The sequence below is a fragment of the Terrapene carolina genome, unplaced genomic scaffold (assembly GCF_002925995.2).
Source record: "Terrapene carolina triunguis isolate 2854851 unplaced genomic scaffold, T_m_triunguis-2.0 Scaffold430, whole genome shotgun sequence".
NCBI lineage: Eukaryota > Metazoa > Chordata > Testudines > Emydidae > Terrapene > Terrapene triunguis.
The window spans coordinates 544,609-560,206 of NW_020664781.1; the positions used below are offsets into that span (position 1 = coordinate 544,609).

At 59.5% G+C, this 15,598-nt stretch overlaps 1 protein-coding gene across 1 annotated transcript in view; it reads right to left on the reverse strand.

The window, feature by feature from the left end:
- The window catches only part of PDE2A (phosphodiesterase 2A), a 378,660-nt gene that overhangs the window by 22,189 nt on the left and 340,873 nt on the right, over positions 1-15,598 (reverse strand). The window contains exons 14-17 of the mRNA XM_026658352.2: positions 14,413-14,454; positions 13,097-13,165; positions 6,282-6,412; positions 2,303-2,414 (exon numbers count right to left, since the gene is read on the reverse strand). Of these exons, the coding sequence (XP_026514137.1) occupies positions 2,303-2,414; positions 6,282-6,412; positions 13,097-13,165; positions 14,413-14,454 (354 nt within the window). The remainder of the gene's footprint in view (positions 1-2,302; positions 2,415-6,281; positions 6,413-13,096; positions 13,166-14,412; positions 14,455-15,598) is intronic.

Consider the following 15,598-nt stretch of genomic DNA (forward strand, 5'->3'; position numbering starts at 1 on the left):
GTATTCACCACTGCCCCCTGTTGCTGTGGCTAGGACGGGTCACACTCTAATGGCTGGGGTCCTGAGCAGAGGGCTAAGCCCCACCCGCCCAGTAAGAAAAGGTGATTCTCCTCTAGCTCACGTTGTCCGAGGTCTGCGTTTTACTGCCCGCGCAGGACGCCACAGGGACCAGCGAGCCATTGTGAACATACCCCAGCGCCACGGGCGTCCAGGGGACAGGAGGCAGACAAGGGTGTTGGCAGGGCATCCCCCATGTTCTCTGCATCCCTGTGGGCGGAGCGAGGCTCCTCCCGGCCGGCCTGCCCCTGTCAGCTCTGGCCAGGGCATTTGCGATTCGTGTCCCGTTTAGCCAAGCATGGCAGCGTGGGCTCCTGAACTCGCCCCTCCCGGCCTGATGAGCGCCGTCAGAGCAGCGGGCCGCGGCAGGCTTGGGGGCTGAATGACAGACGGTGTAATTAGCAGCGTGATGGGCACCATGACGGGGGAGGGGTGGGAGGGCTGCGGAGAGTGGAACTGACTCATTTCTATCTGGCACCGAGCCGGGATGGAGCTGATGGGCCTGTCCGGGCTAGGGTTGCCAGGTGTCCAGTTGAAAAGGGACCCTCCCAGTCGGCACTGCTGATCGGGCCGTTAAAAATCTGGTTGGTGTGGGGCTTGCAGGCTCCCTGCCTGGCTCCGCATGGCTCCCGGAAGCGTCTGGCATGTCCCTCCGGCTCCTAGGCATAGGGGCAGCCACGGGGGCTCCATGCACTGCCCCCGCCCCGAGTGCCGGCTTCGCAGCTCCCATTGGCTGGGAACTGCGGCCAATGGGAGCTGCGGGGGCGGCACCTGTGGACGGGGGCAGCGTGCAGAGCCCCCTGGCCGCCCCTTCGCTTAGGAGCTGGAGGGATGGGATGCCACTTCCAGGAGCCCCCTGAGCTAAGCAGCACCCAGAGCCCGTGCTCCTCATCCCCTCCTGTGCCCCAACCCCCTGCCCCAGCCCAGAGCCCCCTCGTGCACCCCAAACCCCTCACCCCAGGCCCCACCCCAGAGCCCACACCTCCAGCTGGAGCCCTCAACCCCTCCCACACCCCAACCACCTGCCCCAGCCCAGTGAAAATGAGCAAGTGAGTGAGGGTGGGGGAGAGTGAGTGACGAAGGGAAGGGGGATGGAGTGAGTAGGGGCGGGGCCTCGGAGAAGGGGCGGGGCAGGGGGTGGGGCAAGGGTGTTCGATTTTCTGTGATTAGAAAGTTGGCAGCCCTAGCCTGGGCGGATCCGGATGGGAAGGGTGTCACCAGCAGAGGAAAGAGCAAAGTGGCCTGGCACAGCCCGGAGACCCGGCCAGGGGGCAGGGCAGAGGGGGTGGGTCAGACAGGGGCAGAGAGGCTGGATTCCCTTGTGGTTTAGGACCAGACTTGAGCTCTGGGGGCAGCTCCTGGCTCTACCCTGGATGCATTGTCAGTCCTGGGGCAAGTCGCTTCATCCTGTAAACTGGGGGCGAGGTTTCTCTACCTCACAGGTAGAACTTTAATCCATCCGTGCCTGCCAGGTGCTTAGATACAGCCAAGGAAAGTGTACAGATAACTGGGGTACAAACGTAGGTAACCCCACATGTCCAGACATGGGAAGCTCCTGATCTGGGGATGGGGATCCCCCCAAAATGTGTGGGACTGGACCTGCCTTTCCTGGCCTACAGGATAATCAGCCCTGAGTTTACCTGGAGACCTATGAAACATCCTCTCAACAACACTGTGACCTGCTCTCCGCCCTGGCCTCCGGAAGAGGGGGCGTTATGGGCCCCGCCACATGACAATGCTGGAGCCAGTCTGACAGCCCTTCCCTCCCCGCAAGCTTTTCCAGAAGGGATCCTGGCTTCAGAGACCCCTCCTCGGGATAGCAGGCCTCTCTAGGAGCTAGCCTACACGGCGGATAAGGGCCAGCTACTGCTACCAGCCAGCGGAGTTTCCTCCCTTAGCTGAAGTTGTCGAGGCCTGGGCTGTGGAGCTCAAACCCCAGGGGTCTAGCCCCATGTTGGCAGGGGGTCGAGGGTTGGGGCGTGGCCTGCTGTGGGTGCCTGGTTCAACCCCTTCAAATGCCCGTCTTGCCCCATTCCCTCTCCCAGTGCAGCGATGACCCGGCACCTCCACTCGATGCCCCATGGCTCTCCGACGGAGCATGGACACAGTCCAGCCCCTGACCCCCCACTGAAAGGCGGATGTAGCCAGCTGCCCCCACTCCCATACGCACTGCTGCAGCGGCCACATGGCCCAGCCTGTTACATCCTGCAGCCGTGCGTAATGACCGAGCGAGCTGCCCTCTTACCTGGCACTCGCACTTCAGTTTCTGCTCCTTCTGGAAGGCCAGCGTGCTGGTCAGGACGGTGGAGGTGTAGCAGAAGCAGTGTTGGATTCTGTGCTCGTCGGCCTCCGTGTAGCTGAGGCAAGAAGAGCGGCACGGTCAGAACAGGGACGGCGCGCGGTGGCTCCTGCAGCCAACGCCGCTCAGCTGGGGAGCCTGCCGGTGCTGCCTGTCCAGAGGAGATCCACCTCACTGACATGCAGCCACCTCTGGGGCAGGACATGGCAGCTGTTCCCCAGTGCACCGTGCATTCCCCTCCTCTCTCCTGGACTACTGCAATGCACTGCTCCGAGGCCCAGCTCCCCGGGCCCATCACTGCCCTGCCTCAGTTTCCCCAGCTGTAGGACAGGAATGAGGCAACTGACCCACCTCGCAGCAGGGTGGGGGTGAGGATTCCTACACAGTCTATAAGGCCTCAGATCAGGTCAGCCGGGATTTGCCCTCATCTGCTCCTGTCCCCTTCCCAAAACCCTGGCCTGAACCGGCCCTCTCGAACGGGCGGTGCCGACCTCGCCCATGAAACGGTGGCAGGGCACTGGCGGGATCAGGGAAGGAGGGGATGGGGCTTTGCTCTGTTATTATTCAGCTCTGAATCCAAGTTTCAAGAAATGAATTACCCAGGGAGGGGGCTTCTCTGCCTGTGGATCAGGGGAACGCTTCACTGCGCCTTTAACTGGAGCTGGTGCCTGGCTCAGACAGCGCCCAAACCTGGCATGGATGCTGAAGGCTCTAATCAGCAGCACAGCCCTTCCCCCGTCCTACACCCGCTTGGGTCCCAAGCACCAGGCAGTAAAGGCCCAGGGCACAATTCTGCCATGTCCTTCCTCTTGTGTCGTCACTGGAACATGCAGCTGAACACGACACCATTCTGAGTGGGAGCTTTTTTACATCCATGTGGCACGGGGCATCTGGCAACACAGCCCCCCTGCTGCAGAGAGTTCCACCGGTTAACAACATGGTGCTCAATGGAGAGGTTCTTTGCATGGTGTGATGAAGTGGGACTGTTCTTAATGCTGAAGTGGGACTGTTCTTAATGTTTCCTCTGAATACTGTAGGGGTGCCTCAGTTTCCCCTATGCATTTCTTAAGTCTCTAGGTGGTGGGATAAGGGGGTGTAATTGTTGCAGAGCAAAGGGCCAGTGTGCATAAATGGCCGACACTCTGTCTCCTGGCAACTAATGGCTGGGGCCCTTCCCCCCTGCAAGGTGATAGCTAAAGGTGTTGGGGAACAAAGGAATCAGGTGACCTCCTGGCCCCGGAAAGAGACAAAGGCCAGAGAGGAGGGTGAGTCAGTTTAGAGCTGGCTGGGGACTGTGGAGTGAAGTGCAGACGTGGTTGGCTCGCTGCCCCCCAAAATGGACCCGGCTGAGGGGTCTTGTTCTCTGTACCTACAAGCTCTGTTTTAGACCATGTTCCTGTCATCTAATAAACCTCTGTTTTACTGGCTGGCTAAGAGTCACGTCTGACTGTGAAGTGGGGGTGCAGGACCCTCTGGCTTCCCCAGGACCCCGCCTGGGCGGACTCGCTGTGGGAAGCGCACGGAGGGGCAGAGGATGCTGAATGCTCCAAGGTCAGACCCAGGAAGGTGGAAGCCGTGTGAGCTTCTTGCCCTGAAGACAGTCTGCTCCCAGAGAGGACACTTCACCAGAGTCCTGCCTGGCTTCCTAGGGAGCAGTTCCAGAGCATCGCCCGGGGACTCCGTGACACATGGTGCTAGGGTTACACATATATTCCAGCTCACTCCATCGAGTGAGCCCTTGGTCTCCTCTCACGGAGTGGAGGAGAGACTGCTGGGTTTCCACTCCATCCTTCCTGGTTTAAAGACCCCGGTCCAATCCCCTCCACTCTTCCCCCGTATTAATTTTCTGCCTCCAGTATCTGATGCTACAGCCTGAGGCAATGAAGTCCCGAGCCCCTCCCCACACCAGCCAAATGCTCTAATTAACGTCGCTCGAAGCATCTACACAATCTCAAGACAGCTCGATTCCCTTTGGACCCGTGGCACCAATCAGTGGGGGGCTGATGCTCCCCCGGGGTTTTCGCACTTGCTCAGCGTTTCACAGGCCGCAAAGCCTGGCTGCTCTGAAGCAGCGGCTCTGCCCAACCTCAGGCCAGCGGTCCCGCTACGGCTGCATGCCGGCCGCTGACATCCCAGCCACACTGATGGAGGAGCGGCCAGGCCGAATGGTGGCAAGCAGAATTGCACCCCGGCACGCCCCAGTTCGGCCTGCCGGCGCACGGGGAGTCTGTCCCTGTACGGCATGTCGCAGGAGGTCCGCCAAGAACTCTGCTCCTAGCAGCACCGGCTCATGCACTGGGCGGGTAAGACAGGGAGGCTCCCCGGCAAGACAGACTTGGGGGCCCTGTGGGAGGAGGAGGTGGGTGCATGGGGGCCGGAATGGGGTTGGGTCTGGGGGTACCCCCCTGCAATCCTCCCCCAAGAACTTCTGAATTGGTGGTGCTGCTTTAGACTAGCTCGCCTGTCTCCTACCCACCTGGCTCCCAAGCAAGCATTCCCCCTGCAGGGAAGGTCTGTCTGCCCTGGGAGGCGTGAAGGGAGGGTCTGCAGGTTGCACACGGCTAAGTGCATTGATGGGGGTTCCTGCACCGTAACTCATGGCCCAGAGCAAATCACGAAGATCGCCAGAGAGCTCTGGGCCAGCGTTGGTACTGAACAAGGCTAAGATGGAGGGGTTTGGCTGGGGGAAGTTCCGAGCCACGCTTATTGCTGCAGGGCCAATCAAGAGCTCAGCCCCTCTGCGCTAGGAGCTGTACACAGCGTGAGCAGCAGACGGTCCCTGTCCCGAAGAGCCGACAATCTCAGTAGACCCGGGATGGGGGAAGGGGTAGGAGACACCAGCTGGGTGACCGATGGGTTAGCAGCAAACGGCATGTCAGTGCCATGGGGTGTTTTGGGGGGGGCTGTTAGTGTTAGGGCAGTATCAGCTAAATGGGAAGGGAAGGGGGTGAGAGGCATGGGGCAGGGGAGGAGACTCGGTGTGGGGAGATGCTGAGGGGAAGGATCTGCAGGGGAAGGGAAGGGCTGGAGCCAGCAAGTTCTCTGCTTTGCCCTCACAGCTTGGAGTCTCTGTCTGATCTCAGCAGCTTTCCGCAAGGCCACATGGCGGGACGGAGGGAGAGGAGGCAGCACCCGGTCCTAGTGCCCCAGAGTGCACGGGGGACAGTTCGGGGTCCAGAGGAGTGCTGGGCGGAGAGGTGGCCAAGGCTGGGCTGCATTTTACCCCATCCCCCTCCATACAGCACTCCCTGCAATGGATGACTTCCCCCCATAGCGATCCTGCATTAGAACGGGGCAGGGGTCATCCCCCCAGCTACAGGAGCCCCCTGGCTCCCTTCCGGCAGCCCCAGGAGTTCACAACAGAGAAGAACGCAGCCGACATGGTCTTACACGCAAAGGTGCAGCCAGAAAAAACTCCAAGGCCCAGCATGCAAAGCCCCAGTGTGGCCTTCTGTTTGGATCCAAACGGAGCACACTGCATGCTGGGACTTGTAGTCTGCAGGAGCCGCGCCACCGTGCTGGCGACCGGGGTGGCCTGCCAGAACCCCATGCCTGAGTGGCAGAGGCAGCCTGAAACCGCCAGCTGCCCCCCAGCCAGGAGCCCTCCTTGCAGGCAGCTGGGCTCACCGCGATCTAGCCCGACGGCCACCAGCACAGGCCGGGCGAGTGGGAGAGACGGTGCGGCAGCGAAGTGACGGAGCGATGCCGAGCGGTCGGTGCATGGGGACCAGGGCTGGAGCCTGCCAGGTGCTTGGGGCCACGGCTCTGCTTTGGGCTCCGGACCTCACCCGTAATCTGTGCCCCGTCAGCACAGCTCTGCGCAAAGGCGCAGCGAAGGGGCCCCGGCCCAACCGTAAGGAGCAGAGCCGGTGTCAGCGCGGGGCTAGCGCCCAGGGAGCAGCCTCCCCAAGAGCCTCAGACTCACCTCTCTCCGCCCAGCTTGTTGAAAGCGCAGGCTAAGGCCACCACCTGGGAGGTGGCCCGGCTAATGACCGGCACGCACAGCATGGAGGTCACCTCGAATCCCAGCATGTTGTGAAGCTGCTTGTGTTCCTCCTGGGAAGAGAAGATCAGACCGGGCTGAGGGTCAGGACGTGGGGCAGGGGAGGGTCAGGCCGGGGGGAGGGTCAGGATGTGGGGCGGGGGAGGGTCAGACCATGGTGAGGGTCAGGACGTGGGGCGGGGGAGGGTCAGACCGGGGTGAGGGTCAGGACATGGGGCATGGGAGGGTCAGATAGGCGTGGGGGTCAGGACGCGGGGAGGGGCAGACCGTGGTGAGGGTCAGGAGTTGGGGAGGGGCAGACCGAGGTGGGGATCAGCACGTGGGGCAGGGGAGGGTCAGACCGGGGTGAGGGTCAGGACATAGGGCAGGGGAGGGTCAGACTGGGGTGAGGGTCAGGACGTGGGGAGGGGCAGACCGGGGTGAGGGTCAGGACGTGGGGCAGGGGAGGGTCAGACCGCGGTGAGGGTCAGGACTTGGGGAGGGGCAGACCAGGGTGGGGATCAGGATGTGGGGCAGGGGAGGGGCAGACCGGGGGGAGGGTCAGGACGTGGGGCAGGGGAGGTCACTGGGCATGGAGCAATACATTTATAGATTGATCTCATGGCCAGATGGGAGCACTGTGATCACGCCGTCTGTCCTCCTATATAACACACGCTGGAGAACTGCCCCACAGTAACTCCTAGGGCAGATCTTACAGACAAACATCCAGTCTTGATTAAAATATGTCCGGTGGCGGAGAATCCACCACGACCCTCGGTAAATTGTTCCAGTGGTTAATTACTCTCAGCGTTCAAAATGTCACCTTATGTCCAGCCTGAATGTGTCTAGCTTCAGCTTCCAGCCGTGGGAACGGGTCAGACCTTCCTCTGCCAGACGGAAGAGCCCGTTGGTAAATATTTGTTCCCCCTGTGAGTACTTATGGACTTCTCAAGTCACCCTTTAACCTGCTCTCTGTTAAGCTGAATTAGTTGAGCTCTTTAAGTCTAGCCCTAGAAGTTTCATCGTTCTCGTGGCTCTTCTCTGAACCTTTCTAATTTGTCAACATCCTCCTTGAATTGTGGCCACCAGAGCTGGACCCGGGATTCCAGCAGCGGTCGGGTCGCACCAGGGCCAAACACAGAGGTGAAATCACCTCTCTGCTCCTACTTGGATTCCCCGGTTTATGCATCCCAGGATCTCGTTCGCTCTTTAGGCCACAGCTCACATTCAGCTGATTAGCCACCACGATCCCCAAACCTTTGTCAGAGGCACTGCTTCCCAGGATAGAGTCCCCCATCCCGTAAGCGTGGCCTGCATGCTTTGGTCCTAGATGTAGACAGAGAAAGGGCGCAGGATCTAGGTCAGAGGTGGGCAAAGTACGGCCCGCGGGCCACATCTGGCCCACGGGACCCTCCTGCCTGGCCCTTGAGCTCCCGGCCGGGGAGGCTAGCCCCCAGCCCCTCCCCTGCTGTTCCCCCTCCCCTGCAGTCTCAGCTCGCTCCACCACCAGCGCTCTGGCCTGCCGTTCCTGCTGGGTAGCATGGCGGTGTGGCTAGCTCTGGCAGAGCTGTGAGCTCCTGTTGCTCTGAGCGGCATGGTAAGGGGGCGGGGAGCGGGGAGTTGGGGTTGGATAAGGGGCAGGGAGTCCCGGAGAGGGCAGTCAGGGGGTGGGAGTATGGATAGGGGTCGGGGCAGTCAGGTGACAAGCAGTAGGGGGGGGTTGGATGGGGCAGAGGTTCGGGGGTAGTGGTCAGGGGACAGGGAATGGGGGGGTTGGATAGGCCTGGGAGTGCTGGGGGGCCTGTCAGGGGGTGGGGGTGTGGATAGGGTTGGGGTAGTAAGGGGACAGGGAGCAGGGGGAGTTGGATAGGGAGTGGGGTCCTGGGGGGCAGTTAGGGGCACGGATCCTGGGAGGGGGAGGTCCGAGGACAAGGAGCGGGGGGGTTGGATGGGTCGGGGATTCTGAGGGGGGAAGTGGGAGGGGGCAGATAGGGGGCGGGGGCCAGGCTGTTTGGGGAGGCACAGCCTTCCCTACCCAGCCCTCCATACAGTTTGGCAACCCCGATGTGGCCCTCAGGCCAAAAAGTTTGCCCACCCCTGATCTAAGTACTGTGAGACACAGCAAAGGTAACACCCTAGCTACATGTGTGACCGTGTCTCCCCCATCCGGCTGCAGACACCCACCCAATTAGCATCAGGGAAAGGGCCAGGGGGTCATGAGTCCTTGACACCTGTTTGCAACCTCAACCTGAGAACCGATGCCCTAACTGGGAGGCAGCATGGCCTAGTGGATACAGCACTGCAGTGGGGACACTGGCTGGCTGGGTCACCTTCAGCAAGTCGCCCCGCCGCTCTGTGCCTCAGTTTCCCCATCTATAAAACAGCGATGATACTACTAAAGCCCGTTGCGTTCTGTGGAAGACAATGCTCTGTACCAGAGCTGGGTATTAACATTATTAATTCATTCCACATCGATGGCTGAGCAGCCACCCGCGGATAACAGCCAGGCGGCTGCTTTCTCTGATCCCCATCTCTACCCTCGCTCGGAGCGGCAGGGGCACAGGGACGAGCGGCACTCTCTGTTCCCTACGCTGCTGCCACGGGGGAAGCTTGCGATGTGGAGGTGTCACAAACGGCTTCTCAAGGAGAAAGAGAAGCAGAGAGAGAGGCAACTGGAGAGACTCTCCACAGCCGGTTACTGACAGCCAGCTTGGCCTGGGATGTTCATACCACTGAGCTCCTGGGCCCACGATAAGCCTCTAGGATTTACTGCTCGGAGTCAGTCTGAACAGCTGTTTACCACTTTGCTGCTGCGGCTGCTGGGCTACACAGCCCTTCTGTTTATCCTTTCGGGAGTAATTCCTTAGCTCCGGCACTTCGCCAGGGCAGAAACAAAATGCTTATCTCTGCCTTGCCAGCCAGTGTGCCCCGGCACACTGCGCGTGAGCGGCACTGCCCAAGAGGGGCCGGGCATTTTCCTTTATGTTCTTTAAAACACCAAACACGCCAAGCCCTTGTGTATTAAACAGAGAACACAACAGTAGGAACAGGCAGGGTAACACAATAATGCAATGAGCTGGTTAAGTCCGGAGGGGCCCTCTGCTGGATGGCATCGGAACTGCTAGGCTGTGTGTCAGAGGCCCTGTACTGCCGCCTAAAAGCTCCAAATAGAGCCCCGTTTTTTGCGATGGCGGCGCTCTTCCACTAGTGACTGGGCTGACAGCCACCAACGCCTCTCACGCAGCCACAGGCAGCCTGTCAGCCGGGTTCCCAAGTAGCAACCTCAGTCCTTCCACCATCCCAAACCGTATTTACACTTCTTTCGCTCCCTTCAGACTTTCGAACTGCCTGTCTACCCAAGGGGAGGTGATGGATTGCTCGGGCGGCACAGATAAATAACTTCCCTGACCCCGCATGCTGGCTCATGACCGCAGCACGTGCCAGGGCAGCGTCTGCAGCTGACCCTGGGGCAGACGCTCAGCCGGCTCGGAGGTGAGTGCAGGGCTTCTGGGGGAGTTGTTATTACTTCTCAGCAGTGGTGACACCAAACAGCCCCTTGTGTGCAAGAGATCTATCATCCTAGCATGATCCAGACAGAGCCTGCACAGGGACTTGCACGGCCCCCTCACAGGAGTATCTGAGCACCAGGCAGATAAGCATCATCCCCATTTCTCACAGGGGGAAACGAGACATAGAGATCGTGCACAAAGGGTCCACTAAAGATCCATTCAGCGTCCGGACACCTGGGTGCTCAGATCCAGCACTCTTCGAGCTGAGCTACTCCGGGATTGTTCGTTCCAGGAGGAACTCAGGGATCTGCTCCCAGCCCAGCCCTGCATTTGGATCTGAACCCTCACACACACTGAACCGCGACACCCATTCCCTGCGGGGCAGTTCCCCAGCTCTGATCACTCTCCGTGGAGCTAGCGGGGCATTTCCTCCACGGCAGTGTCCAGCGGTTGCTGCTCCCGCCACACGAGCCCAGGCCTTGGCTGGGAGCAGAGCGTTCGCTAACAAACCTCTGTCCCCAGCACAGAGACGCAGCAGGAGGAGCAACTGCTCACTCGGGACTCCTGGATTGCACCAAGGGCATCCTGATCACCCCTGCTGTTCCAGCCCTGGGCTGCCCATCCCCACGCCCCGCTCTGCCGATGCACCTCAATCCCAGGCTGCAGCCCCCCACGTCCCGCCGTTCGCCCTGGGATTCCCCCCCTGCTCTGCCGATGCACCTCAGTCCCAGCCTGCAGCCCCCCCCACCCCCTCGCCATTCCAGGCCTGGGCTCCCTGAGATGAGCCTTCTGGTCACACTGCACCATTCAGCCTGAGAATGGGATGAATAGGCTGAGACCTATCAAACTCAGTTCACTTGTCCCCAGAGCCAGGACACCAAACCAGGGTTCTTCAGCAGGGAGATCCCCCCACCCCTGCAAGTTGGGGTTTGGAAGCAGCTCCTACTGGGGGCACTACTGGGTTTCTGGCTGGACCTATGTCTGCATGAGTGATGGATCTCAGCACTGCCCCGCGTGACTGACAGATCACACCCCAGCGCTGACCCGTCCCCTCCCTCTGGTGGAGCTGTCGGCTCAGCCTTCAGGTCATCTCTAGGACAGCCACCCCGGCATTCCGAGATTATAAAGCCATCTAGCGATCATCTAGTCTGACCTTCTGCACGACACAGGCCAACTTCCCTGAATTAATTCCTGCTTCGAAGCCCAAGAGCTGTGACTGAACTGGAGCAGAGCTTTCAGAAAAACATCCTGTCTGGAGTAAAAAATGGCCAGCGAGGCCACGTCTGGCACGAACTGTTCCAACGGTTAATTGCCTTCACTGTTAAAAAGGTGCCTTATTTCCAGGCTGAATTGTCTGGCTTTGGCTTCCAGCCAGTGGATCGTGTCAGACCTTCCTCTGCTAGACCGAAGAGCCCATCATCCTATTTCAGTTCCCCGTGTAGCTACTTCTAAACTGTGATCAAGTCACCCCTTAACCTTCTCTTTGATACGCTACGTAGGTTGTGCGCCTTAAGTCTTTCGCGATCCGGCAGGTTTTCCAATCTTTTCATTATTCCTGGGGGTCTGATCCGAAGCCTCTGCAATTCATCAACTTCCGTCTTGAACGACGGACACCGGAACTGGACACAGCAGTCCCGCAGCGGTGCCAAACACCGAGGTCAAATAACCGCTCTGGCCTCAGTGTCGCACTGGGAGCGCCTGTTCAGCTGATTATTCACCACGACCCCCAATGGGTTGTTTTGAGTCCCTGATTTCCAGGGTAGAGTCCCCCACCCTGTACGCGCGGCCTGCATGCTTTGTTCCTAGGGGTATCACTTTATATGTGGTCATATTGAAACGTCCATGGTTTGCTTGCGCCCTGCTTACCAGGCGACCCAGATCCCTCTGCATCAGTGACCTGTCCTGTTCAATATTTACCCCGCCCCCCAACCTCCATGTCATCTGCAAATTCTATCAATGATTATTTTATATTTTCCTCTAGGTCATTGATAAAAATATTTAATAACATACAGCCAAGCACCGATCCCTGTGGGACCCCACTAGAAACACACCTGCTCCAGGTTTCAGAGTGGTAGCCGTGGGCACCGAAGTGAGAGTCAGGACTCCCTGGTTTCTGTGCCCAGGTCTGCCACTGAGTCTCTGTGTCACCTCGAGCAAATCGTGTCCCCGCCCTGTGGGATACTGGTGTTAATTCTGTAACAAGTCCACGTTCCCCTAGCACTGCTCTGTTGTTGCTTTGAGGCACACCACAGCTGCTCAGAACTTCTCATCAGGGACACAGCTTAGATCCCCAACCCCCTGCCCCTGACACTTGAGCTAAGAGAGACTCTCCTTTAGCTCTTAGCTGAATGGGGTCTATGACACAAACCTGAGCAGTTCCGATTCCACCCAATAGAGGGCAGTGGTGCACACACCCGTCAGCTGATTCATTTAATCCCTTAGAGCAGGGCAGGGATACTCAGAAATGTGTGTCCCCCACTGGAAATGTACCGCCAGACTGAGCCGCGCTGATGCAGCTGCAGTGTGCTCCGCAGAGCTGGCCCCGGGACTGTCACACTTTCCGGGTGATCGCCTGACACACCCGCCCTGTGGGGGGTTTTGGGAGAACTGCTCTGATGGTGTCACTAGAACTACACGGGAGGCTCGGTGACGATCTCGCCGCAGCTGTGGTTCTGCCGAGCCCGTAGACAGAAGAGAGAAACAGGCGTGTGCCCCTCCGTCCAGCCATCTGTCAGCTAATCCGACGGTGACGGAGCTAGTCCAGGGCCTTGGACTGGCCTCTCCTGGCAGCAGCACGTTTGTGAACAGCCCAGCAAACACGGCCAGGCAGCGAGCGGCGCTCTGCAAAATGACTATTGTGTGGCTAAGGCCTGCACGGGAAAGTTCTGCCGCTGCCCCTGCCTGCCTATCCAGCTCCTTATACTGTGCCCATCCCCCTGGTGTCGGAGCACCCGTGCACGATCAGCTATTGAGCGAGGACAAGGTAGGCTATGGAGACTGGTCTGCAGCTGAGACAGGAGTTCCTACACGCTCGGCCCTCTCCTCTCCACCCGTGGTGCTCGGACATCACAGCGTTGGCCTTTTGCATTAATACCGTGCCCACCTCAGTAGCATCCGAGGGACATCCAAGAGTGGTGAGGACATCCTCCCCCTTGTCCGCCCAAGGCCTGCATGCCCATGCTCCCATCGTGGCCACGTGGCGGGCCTCTCCCCCCGGGGCCCCGAGCCTGGGGGAAGCCCGCTACTTACCACACTGATGTCCTGTAGGGTGATGGATTTCTTCTCCTCCACCACCTTCCCCAGACGCCCAAACGTCAGCTGCAGGCAAAGAGAAGAGAGTCAGGAGCCGGTGCGCTCGGGAGGCCGAGGAAGAGGAAGGTTGGCTCGTGGGTGAAGTCGCATCACGCAGGAGCCCGGGTGCAGCGGCACACCCAGCTCCCTGGACACGGTGCAAAAGGAGAAGCAGGGCTTGGGGGGCCACTACTTATGAGGAGAGGCCAGCTCAGTCTCCAAGCCCGTCCAGAGCCTGGCTGCTCCACTGAGCTCCCCAGCACACACAGACCACTACAGAAATATGGCAGCGTGGACCCTGGCCCATGGGGCAGCGGGCTGAGACCCACCAAACTCCTGTCACATAGGCAGCTGCTCGATGGGATCAGAACGTGGGACACGGCCAAACCAGTGACTTGCGGCCTAGGGGCTGTCCACAGTCCCCCAGTCCAGGCAGTGCCCTTCAGCACCAGTCTGCCATGCCCAGCAATTCCTACCCTTGCAATACGGCTGCAACGGCCTTTTTCATCCACCGCTGAGCGGCCTCCCCGCGCACCGGGCCAGTCGCATCCCTGGCTTTAGCTCCATGCCAGCCAGCAAAGTTTCACCGGGGATGAATCTGGCCCCCTTTGCTTTGGATTAAGGATCGGGGGGAGAGGGGGGAGCTGCTGACGGCCAATCCTGCTCCACTCGAAGGTGGCTGCGCTGGGAGCAGCCTGCTGGGATTGGTCTCACCTTCGGTAATAGACGCATCCCGGCGTCACGTTCTGGGCAGCAATCTGGGTCAGTGACAGGCTGTGTCACTGCCTGCCCTGTAACCGGGTGGGGAGCCACAGCCGGCAGAGCGGCACGCACCAGCGGTGCCACAGCCTCTCCCTGCTCCGGACTGCTCCCCAAAACGTGCTACACAGAAACACCGATCGAAGCCTCAAAGTGCTTCTGAATCTCTTAGTCGGAGACGATTGGGGGTAAGATACGAGCATCTCTAACGGGGGCGGGAGAGGCAAACACCCAGATCTGAGCACTCCTGAACTTTGGATCTGCAGCCACCCTTGGTGGTCTGGGTCCCCTCTCTCCTCATTGCCCCCCCCCCACTGTAAATGCCACCCTACTCCAGGAATTCCTTCCTGACCCCAGCTGGGGAGCTGTCTATGCCTAGAAGCATGAGGACTGTCACGGTATGTACATCCCATGGCTAGCTTCATCTCTGGAGCGAGGCTGATTTAAACCCCAGCAGGTCTGGAATACAGAGCCGTGCTTTGCTGCTGAGCCCCAGAGAACATCTAACGACTTACAGGGAAGCTGATCTCCTCTTCCAGCACTTTATCTCCCACGACCTGGAGGAAACAAGAAACACAGAGGTGAGGGCCAAGGAGCTGAGGAATCGGTGCTCTGGAAAACCCTGGCCACGGAACAGGAGCTGAGAGAGAATTTAAACCCTTTATGCAGTAGGGTCGAATTAGCCGAGAACTGATTGTCTCTGTGACAGCTGCTCAGGGTGGGTGAGCTTGGAACTTTGTAGCAGCGGCGGGAACAGAATCCAGGTTTTCCTGCTCCAGATGCTCAGGTCTCTGCCCCTGGAGCGAAAGGAGAAAAGTCCCTAGCCAGTATTCCAATACAGGGAATGCTCCTGTAGGATGGGTGGGGTGGGAGGGGAGAATCTACTCGAATCCGACCCAGTGTAGGGGGTGACATGACAGGATCATTTTGCCCATCTCAGCATCTTTGCTGGGCTGGTTTTTATGTATGTTCCAAAAGCTCATGCTTCAGGGTTTCAGGGGTCAGGAAGGGATTTTTTGCCCCCCGGTGTATTCTGGGAGGGTTTATTTAATCTCCTTCCTCTGAAGCATGGCCACGGCCGGAGGTGGGACATAGGATGGGGAGGGCCAGGGTGCTGAGGTGGCACCAAGCACTCTCTCTCTCTCTCAGGTGCTGGGCTGGCTGGTTCTGGCTTGCATGCTCAGGGTTTAACTGATCACCATGTGTGGGGTCGGGAAGGAATTGGCCCCCTGGTCAAACTGGCAGGAACTTGGGGTTTTTTCACCTTCCTCCGCAGCGTGTGGGTGCGGGTCTGGGAGGGGGTGTGCACCCCCCACAAAGTTTGAGGGGGTTAAGGCGGCCAGGTGGGCCAATTAACTCCCTGGGGTCCACCTGGCGGAGGAGCCAGGGAGCAGGGGTTGATTAAATGAGGCTTAGCTGGCCAGGAACAGAGGGGCCCGAATAAAGCCCAGGAGCTGAGAGCAGAAGGGCTGGCGGGGAAGGAGAAGGGAGGTGTGCCTGGGGCTGCAGGGCTAGGTAGCCTACAGTCACTCCCTGGGAGGAGAGAGTTTGGGCCGGCAAACCCAGCGCAGGGGGAGAACCAGAGAGGTAGGGAAGGCTCAGGAGAAAGGGAAGGCAGCAAAGTGTCGGGGGAGGGCAGAGCTCAGGGCCGGCTCTGGCTTTTTTGCCGCCCCAGGCAAAAAAGCCTCCGGCCGCCCCCCC